Consider the following 25,243-nt stretch of genomic DNA (forward strand, 5'->3'; position numbering starts at 1 on the left):
GGTGGAACTTCCACCATCTTTTTTTCTTAGAAACACTATGTCTTGAGAAAAATTTTGTCAAGTATTGTATAAAAAAAGATACTAAGAGACGTAGTAAAAGAAAGGAAGTGCTTGAAATGAAACAATTTTACTCACAGATGCAATTTTTTCAACTTTGGAAAATCCTTCTAAATACATTTGAGGCTTGTATGTTTTTTAACTGCTAATGTTAAGTTATAAATCATTAATATTTGAGAGTTTTTTTTATCCGAGGAGTCTTGTTATTTAAAAAAAAAATTATATATTTTTAAATGACACCTATGGCAAGAAACATTTTACTTAATTGCTTATGGGATTCTACTTAAAACTTTCTGCTCTTTTATTCATTCCTTAGCTTTTCACTTTCATCAGCATGATTTATACTTGTCTTACTTAGATATGTGTGAAAATACACATGTATATACTTACCTATGCATCTACTTAAACCCAAAGAAATGTTTTTATGCATCCTTTCTGAAGTTCCTGGAGTTCCAGAAACATTTAACACTTACCAACACTGTATGTATGGAAATAAACAGTAGCAAAAAACACCTCACAGCTGAAGTAGGTAAAAAACATACAATCACCTTGCCTGTAAAGTTACTCATACCTGGTGTGGATGGCCTCTCCAGCATATTCAAATGATGGTAAATGAAGGCTTGGCTGTCATGAACTGTGTCCATATCAATTTCCTCTTCCTCTTGAGAGTTGGAGAACTAAGATATCAGGAAAGAAAATAAGCAGATGCTAATAATTTATAAAAGCATTACTAAACACATTTTAAAATATTTTAGTATTGAGGTAAACTGGGGGTGAGAGGGAAAGGAAGTGATATCTACCACTGCAAAGGAATAAAAATTCAATAAAATTAAAAAGGGTTGGTGTCTTTCCTTCTTTCTAATTTACTGTGAAGCTGTGTGAACAAGAGCATTATCTGTCAACTTTAGCTCTTGCCATCCAATAAAGAATCTGATAGGAAATGTTTTTGCCAAAGTAAGCATAACAACTGCTGTACATATATTCACAGCATGCCTTTTGTTTCAACACAGCTTCAAGGGAAGCCAGCAGACGCCACTGCTGTCATTCTGAACACCCTACACATTGTGCAAGTTGAATTTCCATTTCTTACTCTGATTTTGAGTTTGACTTTACTGTCTTCATTCTTCTCTAGTATTTGCCCTGGCTCCAATGGAGACCCGAGTGGCATATCAGCCTTCCTCTTCACCCCCTGCTGATGACCAGAAATGCTGGATGCTGTTTCCTTAATAAGATGATCATCCTCCTGAAGCAGCATTAAAAGACCAAAATTAGAAGAGAGCAAGATCCGTGTTTCAGAGAAAGCGACCTGATACCTGAAAAATCTTCTGAGTAAAGTGGGTGATTTGAACAAAGTTTTCTCTGTAGCTCTGGCAAGAAGTATTTTCTAAAACCCTGTATGGATTTGTGCCAATCACTCCTACAAACATAGTTTCTCTTTACTTCTATCCCTGCTCCATCTGCATATCTAGCATTGGCATCTTTTCTGTCGCTTCTCACAATCATGGTACTGTTGGTGTGCAACAACATTTGCTGCCTCTGAATAGTCTGTCTATAAATCTGTGCTTTGCAGACTCTCCTCAGGACAAATCTCAGTTGAAAAACTGTGATAGCCTCTGATCTACACATGGGATTTAGCTAAATCTTCTTTTAGTTTGTTTTAAAAGCTAACACTTACTTTACTTAGTACAAATCATAATGAGTACTTATAATTTCTTTTTCTTTATTTTACAAAAATATTTATTAAAAAATAAAAAAAACTGTTTTGTAAATTTCTGCTTATGATTATAAAAAGAACAAGGTCAAAGAAATAGAAAAACAGAAGAGTCTCCTAAGTTACACTTACAGTAATGAAAACAGGAGATAGGTGTTTCAACAAGTCCAACAGACAAAATTTAGAAGGGAAAACAAAGCATCCACAGAAGCAAATGTAATTAAAAGCTCACGAAAAACTATAAAAGGCATATATACCATAGACTCTCAAGGGCATATACTGTTCCCCTGAACTGCTCTTCTTCTATCCTACAAAGGGCATTCTAGCTCCACAAACTCTTGACCTGAAAAATTCAAGTTCCGTTTTATGAAGTGGGTAATTTTTATCATCCTCAGCAGCTTCAGTGGCAACAGTCTATCAGTACTGATTTTAACATGCTTATGCTCTCAGTGTATGTCTACTTTACAGAATCTAGTTAATCTGATAAATTCTATCACCTGTTTACTCTTTTTCCCCCTCAAATATGCATTTCCCTTTTTTCATCCCTATTACTAGTTCATTACCTATTACTAGTCCAAGGCACTGCTATTGTGAAACACTTCTGCATTAACTTTGTCTGACACAAGAGGCAGTTTTTGTTTTATACTACTGGAAAATCAGTTCCCTGAATTTTGGGGAAGTTACAGTGAAAATGGTAACCTTAAGGTAAGGGGTAGGAGAATGAAGATGAGAAACAGAAGATACAAGGGATGAAGTACAAACTGAGGCTTATACCAGTGCTGTATTTCCACACCAGGACAAGCCAGTACGCTGCTAAATGAAGCAGCCTCTTCCACACACAGTTCTGTCCTGGGGTGCCACAAGCATTTTTACAACTATGTGACAAACTGGCTCAGGAAACTTAAATTTTTATGAAATGTCTTTTCATAAAAAGATACTGTTCAACCAGATCCTCCCTGATCCAGCTCACTATTGCAGCAACCACTACTACGCTAGCACAAGGGAGACGAATGTTTAGAAAAAGTTAAGGGGAAATCTTTTGGTAGTCTGGCTGCAAAAAAAGTTTGGGTGTTCACTGAACTGCAGCCTAAAAATCTGCCACAAAATGCCTCCTGCTATTTAATTCTAATGATTAGGTGCAGCAAATAAGGATTTACTACATGATCTGTAAATATGCAGGACAGGTCAAACAATATCTGACTCTACCAGCATTTTCTCCCCCTGCTGGAAAGGGCCTGCAGGGTACTGTTAATTAGTATTCTCAGCATACTTTTTAATAAAAACTATTTATGCATTAACTATGGGACCGATAAAGTAAAGAGTAAACCATCCTACTCAAAAAGGTGGAAAGAGTTTCAAACATGCTGATCACATGCTGCTTTTGAAATGGTTAAGAAAAAATCACTTATTATTTCCATGTCTGTTAATTTTTCCCCCCCCTCACAATTAAATTTGTCAAAAAAAAAAAAAAAAAACCAAAACTTGGTCTTGCAGCAGTGGCAGTTATTCTTGCACAAAGTATGACCTTAAGAGTTTATAAAAATTTATGTTCTAACTACGCAATGGAATATGTGTTAGGACTGAAGCCTCTGAATCCAGAAAGATACCAAACTGAATGTATGCCATTCTTCAGAAGTTGTTACAAATCCTTCAGAGCACAATACTAAAATGTCAGATTCAAATGTTCAATGCATACGTGTTAAAATTTCAACTTTCAGATCATTTTAAGTTGTTTATAATGAGGAGTATCTACGTATTTTAAGATGCAATAGATTTACTGATAAAAGGGTTTGGTTTGGAAAATTGGATAACTTGCCTATAAGAAACAGTCTCATGAAAAAAGCTTTCATCACAGCATCAAACATTTCTGTGAATCACTTCATATCTCATAAGCAGTAAGTTTCATAAGGAACAGAAATTATGAGACTAGAAAAAAAAACAAAAACAAAAAACAAGTAAAAGCATGCATATGCAATGCAAAACAGTTAAAAATGTCCAAAAAGTCATGGTGTATGCCAGCTTTTCAAGTGGACAGAATAAAGTGCAATAAGGTCAGAAGGTAAAGCATGAGAGGCTTGAACACAACACAAAATTAAATCAGCAACCCATGCAAGAACTCGGAGCCAGCTGAATAGGATGGATGCAGATGGTTTATGCTTACGGTGTTCTGAAATCCTGCTGGCTGTCCATGATTGTTAGAACTGTTCACAGGTTCCTGATTATTTGCAACTGATTCAGGGATAATTGTTGGATTGAGTACAGCCTTCTTTTCTTTCAGGTTAAGAACAAGTCCAAGCTCTGGCAATGGTAAACAGGAAGGTCTGCTGAGGCCAAAGAGTGTGAAATAGAGGTCCACAGCACCACATCGTAATCTCCAGTCATGTGAAGTTCCTAAATACAAAAGAGATTGTTAATACAGAGATAAAATCTCCTCCTCTCCCACAAATATAACAGTTTAAGTAATCCAGGCGCAGCAGAGTATGACATTTTCTGTGCTTAAGATACACTTCCTTCATTATTCCTGTCTCTTATTAGCTCTTACTCACTTGCTTTCTTTTTAAACTTTCCTGTTTAAAAGGAAGGCTTTAAGTTTCCTGGGTTGTAAGTTAGATACATTTAGTAGAACAAGACTGGAAAAGTAAATTCTATAACATAATGAAAAATAAAAGAACCATAACAACACCCATATGCCTTTATTTTTCAAGTTGCACTCTTAAGCTTTTCTACTGGACAAGTATATAGAAGACTTTGTTACTACACTGGCTTCCTGTATCAATGGATTTGGTTGCATTTGCCCATGTATTCCACAAAATATAGAAAGAGCTTTACTCTCTGGAAGTAAAGATAAGAGAAATGCACAAGCATGCCTTTTAATATCATTACTATATCATGCACTTCACTGAATTCTCAATACTTTACTTTGTATTCATACTCAAAATATGTATTCTAACTGCACAAAGCAATGCTTTATTTTTAAATTATTTTTCACTACAAACTGTGTACTGCTTTAATACCTTCATACACAAATGGTCTAAGCACGTCTGGCTCCAATCACGACAGAAAGACATTTAACATCTGGTGCAATGCTGCAAATACAGCAGTTCTGGTGTTAATTCAGCCCAGCTCTTGACTGATTTCAAGTTTATTGAACATATTGTTCCCCAGCAGGAACTGAACTATATCTAGTAAACAAGACACAGATGTGCCAACTGCCATATTAATGTGGCCATGCACGACTTAGCACAAAATAAAATTATAGGATTTATCCCTGTAAATAGTAGTTTTATGGGGCCAAAATAGTATTTGGAGTAAGCCTAGCTTATCCTTACCAGTTACACTTACCCAGTTACAAATGAAAGCAACTGTGAATATTAAAAGTGAATATTAATCTGGACATTTCTAACATTAAAATACTCCCCAGAGAATGACACATTCAAAAATGTTAATTTTAGAGCAATTTGATATTATCAATTTAATTCAGATTAGCACAGAAAAAAACCCATTACATATATCAATCAGAGTCTGTTCTCCATTACATGTGCTTATGTTAAATAAAAGCAACTCATGATTCTAGAATCATGCACCTTTAAACCTGTCTACTAGCTTGTCACCCATCAACAAATTTTTTCAAGGCACCCTGGAATGCCACAGTTATTCCTTACAGAAAATGAACTGAAACATTATGTCATCTTGAGGCATAGAACTTTAGGTACTTAAAGCCCCATGAACCTTAATAAGAATGTATACCCTATTTGTTGCTTGCAAAAAGAGGTAATGCTCGTAACACTGCACACACTCTTCTCCCATGAAAAAGCAAAAACAAATTCTCTGATGAGAACATCAAAATTGTTTATTTTCTGTGTCTGACAGCTGGCAATTCCTATGAAACTGAACTACTAGTAGTCTCCTCACTTCAACCCCTGGAGTGTAGCTGTAAACTTTTAAACACTGAATATAATGACACACAGAGAACAGAAAGCCTGCAATGACCTAAAAAAGCTATATAAATGTTTATATGTAATCTGTGTAGCAATGTGCCAGATGTTAAAGGGCAGTTTGTCAGGACTGGATAAAACTGCTTCAGTAATGAAAAACAGGTCAATGGTAAAGATGCAAGCCCTTCTCTCACTAGGATATTTCCTAATCTCACTAGGCAAATTGAGTTTTATGTCTATAATGCACCTCTAAAAATCTCATTTAAATTATCTATATCAATGCTGACCTCTCATATTCCCTGAGAGTTTAGAAAGAGAGGACAAAAAGAGACCGTGTAATGTAAAGCAAACTCTCAAGTGTAACGGAGACACTGTTATTTAAGGAAACACTTGCTTTGAACAATTTTGAACATTCAAAATGTGATTCTGTGCAGAAGAACATCAAAGCACACTACATCAGTAACCATAAGAATTAAAAACAAGGTTTGGTAGCCTATGTCACTTCCAGAGTGTTCTGGAAGTACATAGATTATATTCAGCTTCTGAGACTGGATTTTCCATTTCTAACTACTGAAACTAAGAGAGTTCTCTGCATATTCTGAAGCAAGTTTTTAATACTTATTTAACAAAATCTCATAATATAACTCTAACACAACAAAAAAACCCAAACAAATCAAAAAAGCTAACCTGAATTCATCAGTTTCCAAAGCTGATCTACCAAAGCTTCATTACATAAGGGGGACTCCATATTCTTGGTGAAAGGTGGATTCTTAGTCAGCATATCCAAAATCTTATGCCTGAAAGAAACACAAAAATAATCTTTATTAAATCCAAAAGAAAACCCCTAAAGATAAGAAGTCTGTACAGTTTGCAATATTCTTACAAACTTATTAAACTTACATGATTAGTTCCAAATTTTAAACCAATGTTTTATGCCTCGAGCTCTTCCTTCTGTCCACAAAATGCACAGACACAGATTTACCATCAGCAATATAACTTGCAGATAAAAAGTAAGGTGCAAAGCAGTAGGATGTTTTTAGATGTAATTGTCAAAAGTTGCAGGCTACATTAAGCTCTTCTGTTTAGTCAAGATCTTTTTTTGCACTGACTTGGAAGTTTACCAAGATGTAACACTGGCAAATAAACTCTTTACATACTGATACTGCAAATTTTTATGACTGATACAAAATGGCAGGGCCAAAAAACAGTGACTTGTACATTTTCCTGGAAACAAACACTGCCACCTCTTAAGTTACATTGGTTTCTGAAGATCCTGCAGTTACCATGCTGCTTACAGTATTTACAGACTGAGCTGAAAATAGATACATTTCTGTTTCTTTAAACTTGGCCTTGAAAACATTTAATGAATTCTTTGTTTCATTACGTATTATTTTAACAGTTTTTCTCTGAATAGCCAGCTTTCACTTTGCTGTCTTACAGATTTGGAACAAGAAGACTCTTGCAGATACTTCTTTTTTTTTTTCATTTTCTTTTAGAAGAGGCTAACTATTGCACTCAATTCAAAATTTAAACTCCTCTTTAAAAGGATACAAATAAAAGTAAATCTTCTTCTTAAACTGAAGCTAAACCTGTATTTATTTCCATAAACAAGAATGACAGAAATGAAACAGAACAACCTTGCAGCTATGGTATTTGTAAGAAATCACCTATATAGAGAAAGTAAAAGCAGTATTATTTAACTTTGAAACTCAGTATTTCAATGGTGGTCATAAAAATAAAGTGTTGGGAAAAAACATTTATTATGAACCTTGGTGTTCACAGGTTTTTAACAAACATACTAAAGTACCCAACCACTCATGTGAAAATGAAGTTGAAACAAGAAACACTAGAAATTCCAACATATTTTCACACGATCCTTTCACCCCATCTACAGTCTGACAATTGCTTTACACCCCTTGGTGTCCAAATATTGTGTGCACTATGTCTCAGCCCCTGTCTTTTCTAAATATCATGAAGTCTTTTTTGCCATATGCAACATCATATTTATACTCTTTATTTATGATCAGGAAATGATCTCTAACTTCATACTTCTGCCAAGGTAGAACATAAAAGACAAAAGTAACACAATGCAGAATAAGAACAGAATATACTAATTTTTGAGATGTGAACTCTTGAAACATCTAAACATGTTTCAATTAATGTAAAGTAACAAGAAGGAAATACAATTTTGTGAAGAAGCAGTTAAGGATCTGATCTATTATGGTGATTCCAGGTGAAGAATTTACTTAATAGCCTCAGCATTAGCAAAAAACCTGTCTCTTTATTAACTCACCTTATGTACGGTACGGGATCAGTCTGAACCATAGAGAGTAGCCACTGTAATTCTTCATAGCTCCTATCAACTGCAAAGCAAAATAAAACAAAATGCCTATTAATATATATAAACTAGAAGGATTTTGATGAAGACAATCATGAGTTCCTGAATTAGCACATAAAGAGCATGAATCATTGCAACTTAAGTAGAATTCCACTAATTATGGAGCAAATTCAAAGTAAAAAGTGTCTTACTCTACATGGATATAGAAACATTTACAAAACTCTTACACGCCTCAATTGTTCAGTAAAAACCAATTTGGCTATGTGCATCAGCATTGATAGGGAAAACCAGACAGAGTGAAGGCTTATCTCGATATTGTGTGCTTCCTAAAATGAACACATTCAAATATTCTTTCAAGAATCAGAAGCATAACATCATCTGTAGAGAATATACAATTCTCATACACAGGAATCTGTGAAAGATTACTATCTTTACAGAGGACTCAAAGAGGACTGCTACAGGGTTTACATAAAACAGTAATCATGCTCCTCTCATTAGCCTTCATTAGTTTTTTAAATCATTGTACTTTGCAGCTAAAATGGATTTTGAAACCTATCATCTCATGCTTCTAGAAAATCAGTGTTTGACACTGTTGGAAACAAAGTCAGCTTGTAAGTCTAAAATGTAACTTACATTACAAAATTCCTTTGATTATCGGAGTAATATTACAAAATAGGAAACTACACAGGAAATCATCACTCATTACATAAATATGAAAGAATTTTTATTGCGATCTTTCTGTCAGGTGCATAACTGTAAGATTTTTACAGCAGTATCGTAATTTCTTCAAAACAATGAAGACAGTGTATTAATCATTACTGGATGGACAAGTCCACAGACATTTCTATTGCTTTCCATCTTGTGGTCCTAGCAATGTATTTCCTTCTTCCCCTAGCCAATTGTATTTTTAGTTCTAAATACCTCAGTTCAACTTTTCTTCCTTATTTTGGTTTGTTTTCAGTCAACAATTTTAAAATATAACTTCTTTATTCCAATCAATTCTAATACCTATTCTTTTTTTGTTATTTCACTAGAGTAAGTTGCTTTTAACAGAAGAGGCATTTATTTATAATATAAGAACCAGCACTTCATTCTATTACAAGTTTTAAAAATGCTTTGGACAACTAGAATGTAAGACCCCTTTCTGGGGAAGCAACTACATTAAAATATTGCTTAGATAATGGCTAGAGAGTCTTTTGCAGGCCACTGCAAGTCAGCCCCGCTCTTCCCACAGTCTAGCCAAAACAAAACTGGTTACACTGGTGAGGCTCCAGTAAGCCCTGCTCAGAGGCAGAATATATTAGCTCACACAGTGCACTGCTCAGAGCATGGCTACACACTTCTGGATGATGCCAGAGCAAATTTGTATCCATACAGATCAGAACTACAATCTCAGATTTGCCTTAAAAACCAGAAACCTTTGAAAAACTATGCAGAGAACATACTTTTAAGGGATTAGTGACTTCCTGTGCTCAGCTCAATGCACAGCTGCTCTTCCTGGCTTGGGACAGAAGGCAGCTAGAACACTGCAAACAAATGTTGTTTTGCATATAACAAAAATAGTATTTTATTACCACACAGCAAAGAATTGCAACACAGCAAACATAAAGTCAGAATCATTAGCAAATTGCAATTATTTTGACTAACAAAAGGGATTTTAGAATGTTTTTTAATTAGAAAATGAAAAGTCTGGGAGATTAATCCTTTAGGCTGATGGTACTGGATAACAAAACCAGGTAACACCACACATTTTTGATTAAAAAAAAAAAAGTGTTTTAAACTTATTTCTGCTAGAAATGAAGTAAGTCTTCCCTGCTATTTGCCTTATAGTGTAAACTAAGCCTTCTAGGCTTCCAAAGCTTTCCTACTAATGCATTTAACCTGCTCCTCAAATTTATATAGAAACTGTGAAACAATTTGGACAGCAGTGACAAATTAAACCTGACCTCAGGCAGAAGAAATCTTATTAGCCAGAAGAACCATATACCAGGCCTGGTTTGGAGACCTCTCAAGATCATCTGCTCCAACCTTCCATGGGAAAGGGAGCCTAAATGAGATTATCAGGCATTCTGTCCAACTGCATCTTGAAAACCTCCAGCAATAGGGATTCCACTACATCCCTGGTGAGGCTGTGCCACTGATTGATTATTCTCACTGTAAAAAAAAATATTTTCTTCTATCAAGATGAAATGTCTCTTGGTGGAACTTATTAATCCTTCTCCTTTCCACGTGGAGGAGAGAGACACTCCATCCACTTTGCAGCTGTGCTCTAAGTACTGGAATATTGCGATGAAGCCCCCCTAAGCCTTCTCTTATCCCGGGAGAAAAGAGCTAACTCTGCCACTCCTCTCACATAGAGCAGCTCCTGCACCCCTCTGATAATCTTCATGGCTCCTTTTTCAGACCCTCTGCAGTCTGCCCACAACTTTCCTGAATTGTGAGGGCTGCAACTATACACACTGCTTGAAGTGCAGACTGTCTACAAAGTAGAGTGGGATGATCACATCTCAGTCTGTTAGTATGGTCCCTGCAGAGTCAGCTTCTCTTCCACCAAGACCCCCAGGTCCCTTTCAGTGATTCTGCTCCCCAAGCAGAGATCCTGGCCTGTTCTGGGCTCTTTGGTTATGTTGTCCCAGGTGCAGGACTTTGCACTTGTTAAACTTCATCCAGTTCTTGCTCTCCTGCTCTCCAAGCCTGCCCAGGTCTCTCTGTGAGATGTCTCTCTCTTCTGAATGCCACCAGCATTCTCATGAATAAACCTGGTGAGGCTGCTTTCAATGCTGTTCTCTACATCATTTCTGAAGATGTTTCCTGGGGGACCCATTTGTGCCAGGCTGCCAGCCTTAGTAAAAACCACTGATCACCCCCCTCTGAGTGTGGCCCATGACCTGAATTCTTATCCACTGCACTGACCACCCATCCCATCTGTAGCTTGTCAGTTTGCCTACATGAAGGCTGTGGGAAAAGAAACATGTCTGGATTTTCATACTTCTGGTAGATATAAACACATGTCATTGCTTTCTGAAACAAAAATCCCCTTACATTTTTTTTTTTTTAATTACAAGCAGTGTTGTCGCAGTTCTCAATTGCAGGAGAGCATCTTTGACACTGAACATTCATATTCTTCAAATTTAATAATGGTTATTTATTTAGAATAGTTTGTTGTTTTCTCTTCTAAGTATGCAACTGCCTTGTTCTATATAAGTAACTATTAACAGTAATACTGCTCTCATAAGTAAACTTTATAAAGTTAATAAACCCTGTTCACTTCAAGTGATTTTAGATAAACTGTCCAAGCCCCCTTGTATGCTGCCTCAAGCATTTTAAAAAGTTACTCAAAAAAACCCTTGCTATTAATGGCAAAGAAAACAAGTTATTCCATTCCATGAAGAAATTATTTCTTTTCAAGTAACTCAAAAAAAGTTAGTGTTATTCCTACTCAGAAAGTTCCACCCAGAAAACACAGACTTTCCTTTTTATGGAAATTACAAAATCTGTTAGCTTCCTTTACAAGTACTGTTAAAAGCCAGCTCTGGCACAAGCAACAGGCACTTGATAGCCGCTGGTTTGCATCCAGTGTGAACTGGAAACCAGGTAACTGGGAACAATGAGAATCAGATCTCTTGGCAATAGATAACCAATCATTTCTCCTTCCAAAGTCAGATTTAGGGCTCTGCAAGGCAAGCACTGCTAACTTCTCTATGGCTAGAGGAAGAAATCAGTTAGCACACTGAGTTTCTGGATCATCCCTCCACCAAAAACCCACCAGTCTTACAGAAGGAGCAGGAGATTCTGTGTTCAGTACTGGAAGCTTGTATTTGAGAAATGACTGATGACTAGCTAGATACCAGGCTGTGATAGAAGATAAATATTTGCATCTGCTACCTCTGCATCAGAGAAAAAGCTGTTGGCAAGGGGCAAGGCAGCTAGGTACAGCAGTATTCTAGTCTGTCATTATCAGATCTCAGAGTGAGTTCAGTCAAAAATTGTTCAGATCAACCACTGATTACAAGTAATCTACTACTTTTCACCATTCAAGTTTTAGCTTCCTGTAGGTTTCAAGCAACTTACTCTATTATCTTGCTTACACCACATCCCGTTTGATCAGCTGTTTTAAAGATGTACTTTATTACATTGTAGTACAAGCACTTTCTTATTCAAGCCAGTTATTAACTATAAATACCATCTATAAAAGGCCAAGAATTTAAGGATAAAACCTTATTTCTATCAGTTTGTCTTTCCACAGGGTGGGAGGAATTAGTGAGGAGATTGTTCTGAAGAAAGAGCTGATGAGTAAGCTTTCAATTCTCCAGCAAATATTTCCACTAACATTCTATGAAGGGTGGAAAAAAGCAAGTAGCCCACAAGAGAGAGATATGCACAGCACTAGCACAGTTCTGTTTTCTAGCTGTGTATCACTCACAGGATCACCAAGTGGTCTGTGTGCAGTGGATTGAGGATACAGTGTCTGATGATTACAGGAGGGAGCCTGAGCACTGCTGGGTGCACAGCCTCCCTCACAGGTATCAGCTGCTCAGAATGACAGCCTGCTTTCAGTCTGTGACTGGATGCCTGAGTTTCACCAAATGCATTCACTCCAAGACTCAATTGCCTTAAAACCTCCCACTGCTTATCTAGTTTGAGAAGTCTCTGAATAGAATAACAGCCATAATGTCAAGGTAATACAGCCCTTAAAATAAAGGAGAAAACAATTATTCATGTATCAAGCAAAGGAAACTCTCCTTTATCCTGAAAACAAAACAAACCTAAGAAATCTGAGGCAGAATAATTAGAAATCTAGATCCACCAGTCTGCTACAGAGGAAGAACTGAAGGATTTGACCACTTTGAAAGGTATAAACCTCCAAACACAAAAGTACTACAGATCTGCTGATCAAAGAAAGACTAACCCAAATAAACGAACAGGACAATATAGTATCAAATTCATGTAATGCAGATCACTGAAGCTGTAATTTCTAACTGCCATTAGAAATCTGTCAGGATTGAGTATCAACTACAGACCATTTAAGAAACTGTCCAGGGTTTCTTTTTTTTCATGGATCTGCAATAGTTAACTACGATAAAGGCAATATTAAAAGAATGTAAACATCTCACAAACATAAGCGATGCATAAGGAATGACAAAACAGAATCAGCCAAAATATCTCTGCAATAATCTAAGTTTCCGAAATTTATAACCACAAGATGCATGCAAAAAGCACAATTAAGATATTAGCAAGAAGGTAAAGCAAAATCAATTACTTTGACTAGCAATTAGGGCTAAAATCAACTAAATCCAAGCCACTGAAGTGTTAAAGACAAATTACCAAATCCCCTTACTGCCACTCATTATTTCAAAACATTGATATCTGATTCAATTCGCACTGCACTGAGAAACAATGCTCAGCACATCTTCATAACACTTGTACTTTCTGGGACAAAACAATAATAGAAATCTCAGCTTTTTATCAATACACCTGTCACCACACCAGCTCTTCTGGTGGACACTATTTCAACCTAGTATTAATGAGGTAAGCATTACATTTATATAAGAATTGTTACAAAATGTCAGAATACTTGGAAAAAAGTACCTTTTGTGTAGTCAACAACAGCTTCCAGCGCTGCTATCCGGACATCGACGAAGTGCCCGTATTCTGCGTATGACTTGAAGAGAGCAGGATCACTTGGGACATGACCATTCTTCTGGAGCACTCGAATAGCTTTTAAACAGCTAGAAATGGCAGAAGAAAATATACATCAGCTTTATAGAATACCAGCCAAGAAAAATGAAATTACTTTCTTCCAAATCAAGTACTGCAAATCTTCTGAATTATGTTATCTGTATTAACACGATTAAAATGTTACAATTACTTTCACAGCATTAACATATAGCTCTTATTATCTCTGAATTAGGCAGAAACACAAACAAAATTTTCCACCCTGTCAAATCCATTGCTTGGTTTCAGCACAGCCATGATAACTTAGAGAAAACATAGCTCAGAATATGTTGCATGCCCTACAGTTATTGTTACAAGGCAAAACTTTCATAAATGCTCTTCTTAAAGAGACATGGGAAGATCAAATTATGACTGCTACTAAAGGTTTACATTGACAAAAATTAATGCTGAAAAGTAAAGCAATCAAGAAAAACTTGCATAATCAGCTTTTGAAACTTGAAGGGAATTTGACATTTAAGATTAAGACATACAAGCTAAAATCACAAAAGCTAACTACAGAAAGGTACAGAAAACCCAAGAAAAGTAGTCATTAAAGCGTACCTGACTGTGATAGTATGTCTGTAACTGGGAAGAAGCTTCTCCATATTCAGAAAACGGGTAATTTCCTCAAGAATAAGTCGTACATCAGGATTTAAGTTATCCAATGTTCGAACTTCGTTGTTCACACTGACTGCAGGAGTCACAGAGTTGGCTAGGGCATCAATCAGCTCAGCACGATAGTAGTTGTCTGAAAACTAGATAAATCCAGTATTTAACACAAGAAAATATAATAATATATATACTTTCAAAGCTAAGAAATGCTTAAGCCCTGGTACAGAACACATCTTAAAACCAAGACCACGGGAGAAACTGCATAAGAAAGGAAGACAGGAAAAAAATGGTTCTGAAAACCATACCATCAATCCAGTCACCAACTTCATGAGCTTCTGAAGCAAACCAATAAGCTCACTGCTGCTTAGTGAAAAATATCTTACTTCTTCATCCATCCCTCTTACCTGGGCTCATAGTTTTAGCCTTCCATTATGCTGTCTTTTGCGTCTGTTGGCTGTGTTAGTAAGCAGCAAAACATAAAAATAAAATTTACAAAAAGCAGAAGGAAGTCCTGGATTTGAGTATTAGTTACTTTAACCTAAACAAACCTAACATCTGTCAGATCCAGCAGAAGTTCAAACACATGTAGAAGGGACACATGGAAAGGTGAGGCTGAGATGTCAGCACATGTCACACCTTTCTGTGACTACTGGTGCTTGCATTCAGGTGTCCAAGTCCCTACCTCTCCCCATCCATCATCCTTATTTCAGTAACAAGCAGCACATGTCTTGTTACAGTATGTGTTCTACACACAAGAAGAAATTAAGTTTAAGACACATTAGACTGGTTCCACTTCACTTTGGATACTTAATTGGGAAGATTATGCTAGGCTCCTAGCTATAGAAATGGAATTCTGTATCATCTCAGGATCTTAAAGATCATTTAAACATCCTTCAGAAGTGTCTGTTTGGGAAGGAATTTGGGGTGACATTTCTAACTCAGATGGTTCAGTTTAGTGATGGAACAACATAAACCTGTGGTTCACCTATTATTTAACCAGATGAAGTTCTGTGAGCTACAACTGATACTCAGAACACAGAATTCCAGAGTCCTGTATAATGCTAAAAAAAGATTATTTCCTTTCCTTGCTCTTTCAAATACTCATCTCAAGTAGAAATAAACATCAAAAAGCCTGTGTTTAACTTTTCATGCTACATTTTCTCCAAACACTTGGGTCTTTTGAATGAAAAAGAGTAAAGCAAGAAAAGTATGGGTGCAAATGAAGACAAGCAGGTCCTTAGCAACAACAAGCACACAGAGCTTTGAAAGATAGAAATGTGAAAGATAGAAATGTCAGCTACAGAATATTCTCTAACATTTACTGCATCACCTTTTCATCAACTCTGAGCTAGGTATTTGCAGTAGTGGCATCCAACATCATGCAGTATACTAACTCAAACTCTTTTCACCAAAAAAAAAAAAAAATCAATAAGAGAGTAACATAAATACTGTCTTTACCTTATTCTTCCTGTTATCGTTATACTTGATCAAATCCAAAATAAACATTAAAACCTCCTTAGGACAAAGGTTGTGAACATCTCTCAGAAGGGCCATGGCAACAGGCATAGTCTGTGTAATAAAATTAATGAATATCACTCTTTATATTATTGAAATGATAGTTACACCCTGAAAAGAGGTACATCCTGAAAATCAGCAATTAACAGATTTACAATAGCAGGTGTCTGAAAAGCTGTATTTACATACCTTTTTGAAAGTCAGACCATGTACTGTATAATTTTCAGATCAAATCAACTACGTAGTTATTGCTCAGGATTTAGTCACAGTACAGACATAAAAAAAAAAGTATATCCAAAAAACAGACTTTCAAGTCAAGACACTATCAAAAAGGTATCAAATGAAAAACAATGAGACAAATAAAATTATGATGGAATTTCTCTTGAGATAGACACTGAATTTGAGTGTTTTCATGTGAACACGACGTCTAAGCTTCTACTTTCACTGAGACATACAGACCCAACAGGGTCAGTGAAGCCTGAACAATTATTAGCCACACAGCTGTTATTCTGATTAGGTATTTATTTTAGAATGAGCTAAGCAGATCTCTAGGCTCCACTCAACATAGACTTAAGAATCTTACTCTAGATCTACAAACTTGGCACACAGCATTAGAAGGGAGAAAAATGTAAGATTCAGTGGTGAAGAATGAACAATACCAAAAAAAGCAGAAAAATACAAAAAGAAGGACCAAGAATGACACAGTTTTGGACAGAGTGATTTGAGTCTACTGTAAAATCAGTAATATATAATCTATGAAATAAGAACTCAATTATTGAGTCAAGTAAATCTCGAGAGGAAAGCATTGTAATTAATTTTATTATCCAATGAACAACCAAAAACTATGGGTTACAGCAAAAACCCTGTGCTAACACCAAAATAAACAGCAGCAATATGTGATGTTGACAATAGGTAGAAGAGGGGAAAAAGGATTATGCAATGTCTTGAACTAAAAAAGTCCACCAATTTAAGAGTTATAAGATTTTACTTGCAGTATGGTGTAACTGGTATTAAAGAATAAAGGTAGTTGCTAAATTCACCTAAAAGATAAAATTAGTATCCTCCTTCAAGTCCTATTTATGAATGAGCTCACAAATAATTATAACTAATTATATAATAATATGTAATTCACCATTCTTCTGAAAAAATTGCTAATTTAACTTTAGCTAATCAGAAAAAAAAATAGCTAAGAATTTGTTAATTTATTTTTTAATAAGATGGAACAAACTGAAGCCATATGACAAAGAATAAGTTACTTTGATTTTTATTACAGAGGAAATCAGGTTTGTTCTATCCACATTCCTGTAATTATGAATTGTAGGAACACTTTTGTATTTTTGACAATTCTTTAAAAACATTCATTGAGAAAAAGAAATTTTACCTTTTGAAGAAAGTAGCTCTGAAAGTTCATGAAGTTGTTGGTCTTCACAATGTTTGGACAAGTCTTACAACAAAACATTCGGGTAAAGAGTGACTTCATGGCTGGTGGTCCTGTCCATGTGCTTACCATGGAATTTGCAATCTGAATAAGTAGGGGGAAGGGAAATCATATTAACATGACCATTGAAAGTTTAGTTTGGCTGTAGAAAATTAAACATTTCCCATAATCAAAAAGGATAATTGCCAAGAACATTTTCTCCTTTAAATAGATACTTACTTTCATGAGTGTATTATCTTATATTAGCTAAATTTTCACTGTAATTCCCAATATATCTTATCTACATTAAAGGTAAGTTTTATGGAAATGTTTCCATTTGGAAGACATCTGCAACTAACTATCCTTCCATAATAAACTTCTGTTCTTAATTATTTTCTCTTTTATATATTTTAGATGAATATTCTGTGTTTACTAAGCCAAGTTCTCTGACTCTACGGAAACCAGTGATGGAAGGGGATTTTGCAATACCAACTTCACAAATTTACCCTGGCAGTAACCTCAGCCTAGACTTTAAAACAGGCCTCAGCTACCTCAAGAATAAAAGACCACCCCTAAAGTTAAAGGCTTTTTGTGCCTTCCCAGCATCCTGGGTTTCATACATTTGCTCTATGGAGCACTGAAAGCCTGCAGACTTTCAGTCTGGAAGAACACCTGTGCCTGCTGATGGTTAATCTGCCTGATGTGTGTGTGCACACAAACAAATGGGACCAATGCACCCTACACAAACTAAGGAAAAACCTGTTGATACACAGAAAAACCCTGAATTTGCTGATTTCCTTCTAAATTATGTAGCTTGTTTCAAAGGCTATTACATATGCAGCAAGTGAAGAGAAAGCAAGAGGCTATTTGAATATGCACAGCAATCCACTTCTCCATTGCTTTTGGGGAAGTGTGGTGCTTTATTACTCAAAAACATTTTTCCACTAACTCGGGCTTCAAAGGAAAGTCAGAAAGGGAAAATACTGCAATTGATCTTCCCCTTGCAATAACTGAAGTGTTTGAACTAAAGGTACAGCTTTTTCTGAAAGGTACAATAACTCTTCCTGCAGAGGAAGATTAATCCCAAAGACTGCTTAGAAACCATGATAAAGAACGTAAAACTACAAATATGAAATTTATGTAGCAGTATCCAATAAAACGCAATCCCCAAAATATCAAGTTGTATTATGCTTATAAGATATTCACTATTCCATTAATATCAGGGTGTACACTTTAAAATATTAACTTCTTATCGTAAGCATTTAATTTCACTACGTCTGCAGACGAACAACACTTTCAATTAAAATCAATAGTAGTTAAACCATCATCTTTTCAGTATTTTTTTTGGTCTTATGTGTTGTGACTCATTTGAATTTCTCTTTACAGACAGAATTTGATTTTTCTACTTAGTCTACTGAGACATTATACATTCTGAACTAAATGAAACTGCACATTCCCCATACAGTAGCAGAAATTACTTGTGTTGCATTATTTCTACTTAAAAAGGCAGGAGGCACACTCCATTTCTGCATCATTCAATTCAGTACAGCATAAAAATGCAGACTAAGGTTTAACTTTCATGCACATTTATGAAACTCCTCAAAATTTGGGAGGGTAGTGTTCCTACAGCAACGTTTATAAGACATCACCTACACTGCAATCATTCTGAACTGGGAAATCAGCCTGGGTACTCTCAGGAATTAAGATTGTGACATTATTTTCTCCTTTCTCTGTATTTGTTATTTGTCCTGAAGGACTCAGCGCAGCATGTATACATACATGCTCACACATATCTCTTAATTTATCAATGAGGATTTAATATGTCACCTGGATACTTCACTGCTGAGAGACATTTTTTACAATGAAGTATATTCACCAAGAAAGTATAGCAAATTCACTTTGACAATTGCATTGTCACATATCATTTCTCTGTATCAACATGAGTGCACCGAGAATATTTGACAACAGTAACTGCAACCCAGCTAGAAACTGTAAATCAACAAAAAAGAACCTTCCTCCTGAATAATCACAAGGGACTTCGCTTTTTTCAATACAGAATACAAATCCAGAATATTTACAACCTGAGAAACTTAAACTCAATGACAACAGGAAGTTATTAACGTCCTGATGTTGGAATCAGTAATAGAATGTATTACTTTCCTCCCAGGTAACTTACATAAACATATCTACAACTTTGTTCTGCCATACTCCTTCACCTTGATTTAATGTCACAGCCATACTTTCTGCCTGCCATATTATCTTCTTTTATGCAAGTCAACCACCTTATCCACAGACCCAAGATTTTCCATACAATTACAATTGAACAAAACCAGCAATGATTATCTGCAGCCCAATTGCCTAAGAAGTTACAGTAAAGATAGAAAAAACTATAGCATTAAATGTTGTAACAACGGCTCTATTAATATGTACCTGTGGAAAATATACTATTAGATATTCCAAGTGAATTTGTTAGGAAAAGCACATATTTTAAGTCAGATAATGGCAGCACCAATACTAGAGCATACATTAGCAGTTTCACATCAGTGTTTCAGAATATTAAAATAATTTGTCAAAAACAGTGGAATTTTGATTTTCAAAATAAGGCTGAAGGTTTTATTTCTGTACAGGAACTAAATTATTCCCAACAGGTACACAGCAGAAAACAAGCTGTATGTCAATAATCTGAACTCTACAAATTGTCAATCAATATGTCTTCATGTGCATAAAAGTCACTAACATGCCATTTTAGAAATTCTTGTTCTTCTGTGTTTCCACCCACTTGTTGTAAAATTACAGGTTTACTAATTTTAATTCTTAATGCTAATTTTATGTCTTTAAAAAAAAAAAGATCTTCCCTTTTCAAGGCAATTATTTGGCTTTTTAATACTTGATGTTTATTTTGTGACCCTATTCAATCTGAAACGATATACAGCAGCAATCTCAAGTTCAGTTAGGAAAAGATGAATTTTAGCACTTCAGAGTTCTCAACAGACTGGCCAAGGAACTTCCCACTAAAATAATAAAAAATATACTTTGGTTCTGAAAAAAAGTAAAACAAAAGTCTTTTATTTCTGCCACTTAATGAAATCTGGAAAAATCCCTTGTGGTTTTCATGTCTGACATCTCAATTTTGACAATTATGAAAGCCTTCTGCAGTCTCCATTTACAGACTAAAATAATACAACTTTCCTTTTAAATCAGTCATGTTAAAAATACTTGGCAAATACATTTAAGAAGCTAAATCTCAAGCCAGTTTAGGAACTGTGATGAGTTTTGACCCATTTTCAGCCATTTACAAAGTCTAGTGGATTTCCTCCCTTAGTGCCATCCACACAAGCTCACCTTTGCAAGGCAGAAGCAGGCCAGCATTCTCACGCGGTAGAAGCACTGCTCCTGCTCCAGGATGTCAGTCAGCGCAAGCCGGGATGCCGGAGTAGGGAACTTTTCCAGTGCCAGAATGGCTTCTTCTTGTGCCACCACATCTCTCTCATATCTCAGCTGATACTGCCACATGAAATCTGACTGTTCAAATTCCACCTTCCTCAGTACTGACATATCGGGATCTATTCTTATCCAGAGCAAGGGGGAATCGGCACTAAGACAGACACAAAAACATCAGCAGTTTTACAAAATGTCAAGACTATAGAAATTCTAAAGATTCTAACTTGTTATGAGTTATTTTTAAAGTATTTAATTTCAAAGAACCATAACAAAATACAGGTTAGAGAGAACTTTTGAAAGTCTCCCGTTCCAATCTTCTGCTTCTACGATGGCAATTTGATAGCCTCCCAGGGCAATCTGTCCAAACCTCTAATATATCAAAATGAATACAGTGGTTTAGAATTTTTAACCTACAGATCTTTGTTCATGGTAAACTACTGCATGATCCCAGTATATGTAATTCTATTTGCTTGGATGCTACAATTTTCCTAACTGATAAGCACTTTATCACCTTTTAAAGGTTAAGACTACAAAAAAAAAAAAAAACCAAAAACCCAACCAACCAACCAACCAAACAAAAAAAAAAAACCCACAAAAACAAGAAACAAAATCTGGTGGTATATACAATTTTTTTAATCAATAGATGTGAAAGTCCTTTACAACTCCTCACATACTATGATGTTGAAAGCTGACAAGGGTACTCATGAAAATAATGAAAAAAATCAGGATTAAAGTTATCCTACAGATAAAATTACTCAGTTGTATTCCACCCAAATACATATTTTATACTTTATTAATCACACAGAACCATGACTGCCAAAGTGGTTTATGGAAGCAACAAGAACAAATTATGCAATACATTCTCTTACTCACTTTTCCATATAAAAACCACAAGATCAAAATACCAACATGGCATTACAAGAGAGTTTGGACTGATGAAAAGTGCATAATTATAAATATGATGAGTATTTCTGTATATGTTTGTAGAAAATCCAGAATTACCACCAAGTTAGGAGGTAGAGAAGAAACAATAATGAAAGAGTGTATACACAAGATTTAGAAAATAGAATGTGTATTATCATACATGCTTGGAGCAGAAGAGCCCAAACTGGATAGCAGAATGACCACACCACAGATCTGGTTATCAGATAGAGTGCAAGTGTCTTGCATAAAATCCTATCCCAGTTCAAAGGTCATTCTAAGATCACTGAAGTCTCAGCACAGAGTAACGCAGCAGGGACCTGAGCATAACTGATCAAAAATAGTCACAAATATTTAGGGTAATTATCCTTCAATACAATTAAATGATTCATATGTCAACTGTCATATGGAAATGATAGCAAATGACTTGCTCAATGTAAATACATCTTACAAAATTTTTTCTCATCATGTATTAGATGAGGTTAAATTTATTAGAATCTGCGACACTTTTAAGATGACAAGCCATCTATCCTTCTTCAAAGAAACACCACTGGCTTTCAAGAGCAGTTATTTACTTCCCTCAGCCAGAAAACAAGGTGCCAACACCTCCACTGTCTCTGAGGGTACTACTGGCTCCAAGTCAAGGAGGGTAAGGCAGGTATTTACACTGAGCAACAATTTACTTCCAAAGAGCTTAACAGTTCCAACTGAAATTAATGTCAGTGCGGATTTCAGTATGAAGCACTTCATCATTATTTTAATCTAGAGGAATTCTTTTGTAATTACAGATTTTAGGAGCCTGTCTGTATTAGTGGCAGTTAAATGGTCTTCATCAAGATCCAATAAAAATTGCTCTCACTTCGTTTCAAACAAATTCTTGATTACATTTTATCTATGAAGTTAGCTGAAATGTATAATTGGAAATGAGTTAAAGTGATTTATTACCACCATACATGCTCAAGATTTTTTATAAAATCTGATTATATTGGTTAACCCACACTTTTTACACTTTGCCAGCATCTTCCCAGCTACAGCAGAAAAGTTTCAGTAGAGATAGAGAAATGTGGGATAGTTTTGAAAGTCGTCAGCCATATAATAAAGTACAATTTTGTTATCCAATCCTTCAAAATAGCATGCTTTAGACAAGGGGAGTATGGCTCAGACTCGCACTGAGAAACTCCAACAAGCCAACTTACTCCATAGCAGAAAGGTCCATGTCCACCTCTTCTCCATTCATCAGTGGAATCTTTTTCTTCTTATTTCTATTTAAAAAGAGGGAAAAAAAAAATTAGTTACTGGACTGGCAAATATATGTTTATAAATGAAATTTAAGACTGCAAAAGCACTCTATGCATTTTACCACACAAAAGCATAATGCTCTCTCCAGAAAAAAATATTCACAAATTTGAGCTATGGATCCATATCTATAATTTTTTCTCCCACTATTTTTACAATTACACATAAACATAGAAGTTTGAGAAGTAGAATTCAAAGTAATTATTAAAATGCATTAGAAGATGGAGAGTGTCTATATGGGAAGTATGTCACTTTTCCTGTCCTTAGGTTTACCTAACAATCCTGGCACTCTGTTCACTTGAGGCAATCCTCTGGCCTACATTTGTCTTCCTTCTAATTTGTGATTCCCATTCAAAGACATTTTGAATAATTTGATTAATTGGAGTCTTCATTCAACTTATTCTACATAAATTAGGTTTTCACAAAACTTCTACATGATGATTTATAATTAAGAACTGTGTAAGGTTTCTTGCTGTCCTTAAACAGTATGAAATTCTCCCCTTTACATAACAGGTAAATCTTGTCTAGTAAGATTAAGAAGAAACATATATTTATCATCAAATGCCCTGTATATTTTCATAAATCCATAGTAAAAATACCTGCAATTAATATTTTAGCTCTTACCTTCTGCTTTTAGAATGGCAAGGTATATCATGTTTAAGACTGTTTTCTTCAATCTGCAATGTATGGTTGAATGAGCCATCAAGTTCTTGCACTGTCACTTTAAGAGGACCCTTCAAGTTCACAAGATTTTGTTATTAACATTAAACTTATGCTTATTAATGTAGACATCATACTTGTACATGTAGGTAAAATATGGAAAATAGACCTTACCACGTATTTCTGAGTCCCAGGAGACGTGTAATCTTGTTTTATTTCCAATTCCAATACATTCCGTTTTCTATTAAATGCAAAGCTACCATAAAATTTTACCACTCCACTCTGGTCCCTAATAAGCAGTATAGGAATTCTAGTGCACAATGCAATAGTTATAAAAAGCCATAATTCTCAATTCTTAACACTTGTTTTATGCTTCTTTATTCTTAGAATTTCCCATTCCAAGAAAATTTGGAAATGAAATCACTCATGTTATTTCATTGAATTCTGGGGTTTTACATTCTTTAAATTTTTTTGCTTTTCATGTTTCTTATGGAGAAAAACCAAAATGAAAAGAAAACTACCTAGTATGAAGAAATTAATTATGAAAAACTATTCTGGACTCCACCACATCCAATGTCCTTGGCATGCTCTCAGAAAAAGTAATTGTGTAAGACTTCAGTAATTTCAATATGGTTTTGCTATATATTTTAGTTAAATTAAACTGAGGGGAAAATGTAGACATTAGTTTCTGTTTTCTACCCACACTACATTAACTCCATTATTCTATTGCAGTTTTCCAAACTGGGTCATGTGAGCATTCACATGTGTGTATATATGAATTCACATATATATGAAAATTTACAATATGAATGATAAAAAGTAACAATCTCATTCTAAATTTTTGCCCAGGCAATGATTTCTTCAAGACACCTTTTCCTGTGAATAATTTCATCCTTCATTTCTGTATCACAGCCATTACTACACTTTACTTATAGTAAACTAAAACACTAAGCTGAAGCATTTTAGTCTAATGCACACTCTCACAAGTCTCTGACAATATGAGACAAAAGCAAGGGAGGAAAATCTGTTCTTTCATGTCTCAACGTTTAAGGGAAGAGCTTCCATATTCAAAGACACTTCTTATTGTACAGGGGTTATTAACTTTCCTCCCAAAATTTGGCCATTTGCCTAAATACCTCAGACTGGTTCTGTTCATGGAGGCTGCCTTCATGAAACTCTTGGACTTTGCCATCAGGTACAGTTTAAGACATTTTTAGTGGGTTTTCAGCACAAGGTTTACACTCAGCATCAACACAGACCTTGCTAATGGCATAAGACAGCACTAGTTAATAGCAGCAGGATCCCCTCCCAAACAACATGAAGACCTGTGATTTTACAAGGCGGGAAATCCATTGCCACAGGAATAGAAGTGTTTGAAGCATGGTAGGGAGGTTGCAGGAGGTTGCAGGATTAAATACAAGTTATAGTTACCAGGATCAACCTTGGGGCCAAAGTATGGAAAAGGTGAAAATAATCCCCAAATGTGTGACTTACAACTCCTTCTTCCTTACAGAACTGATGTAGTTAAGATTCACCCAGCTCAGACAGTAATGCTGACATTTAGGCGTCACTGCAGTGTGAGTACAGAATTCCTAGTTTTCTTAAGTGCTTGGCACAGCAAGGTG

At 35.5% G+C, this 25,243-nt stretch overlaps 1 protein-coding gene across 3 annotated transcripts in view; it reads right to left on the bottom strand.

Moving 5' to 3' along the window:
* Positions 1–25,243, bottom strand: part of TAF2 (TATA-box binding protein associated factor 2) — a 62,004-nt gene that overhangs the window by 12,245 nt on the left and 24,516 nt on the right. For 2 of the 3 annotated variants that reach the window (XM_072924960.1, XM_072924961.1), the window contains exons 13-25: positions 23,793–23,907; positions 23,583–23,692; positions 22,859–22,924; positions 20,643–20,895; positions 17,265–17,405; positions 15,827–15,937; positions 14,318–14,511; positions 13,631–13,770; positions 7,997–8,066; positions 6,391–6,500; positions 3,930–4,159; positions 1,148–1,300; positions 629–734 (exon numbers count right to left, since the gene is read on the bottom strand). In XM_072924960.1, coding sequence (XP_072781061.1) covers positions 629–734; positions 1,148–1,300; positions 3,930–4,159; positions 6,391–6,500; positions 7,997–8,066; positions 13,631–13,770; positions 14,318–14,511; positions 15,827–15,937; positions 17,265–17,405; positions 20,643–20,895; positions 22,859–22,924; positions 23,583–23,692; positions 23,793–23,907 — 1,799 coding nt within the window. The remainder of the gene's footprint in view (positions 1–628; positions 735–1,147; positions 1,301–3,929; positions 4,160–6,390; positions 6,501–7,996; positions 8,067–13,630; positions 13,771–14,317; positions 14,512–15,826; positions 15,938–17,264; positions 17,406–20,642; positions 20,896–22,858; positions 22,925–23,582; positions 23,693–23,792; positions 23,908–25,243) is intronic. The other variant, XM_072924962.1, reaches the window with a different exon arrangement.

This window comes from Taeniopygia guttata, chromosome 2 (assembly GCF_048771995.1).
Source record: "Taeniopygia guttata chromosome 2, bTaeGut7.mat, whole genome shotgun sequence".
Classification (NCBI taxonomy): domain Eukaryota; kingdom Metazoa; phylum Chordata; class Aves; order Passeriformes; family Estrildidae; genus Taeniopygia; species Taeniopygia guttata.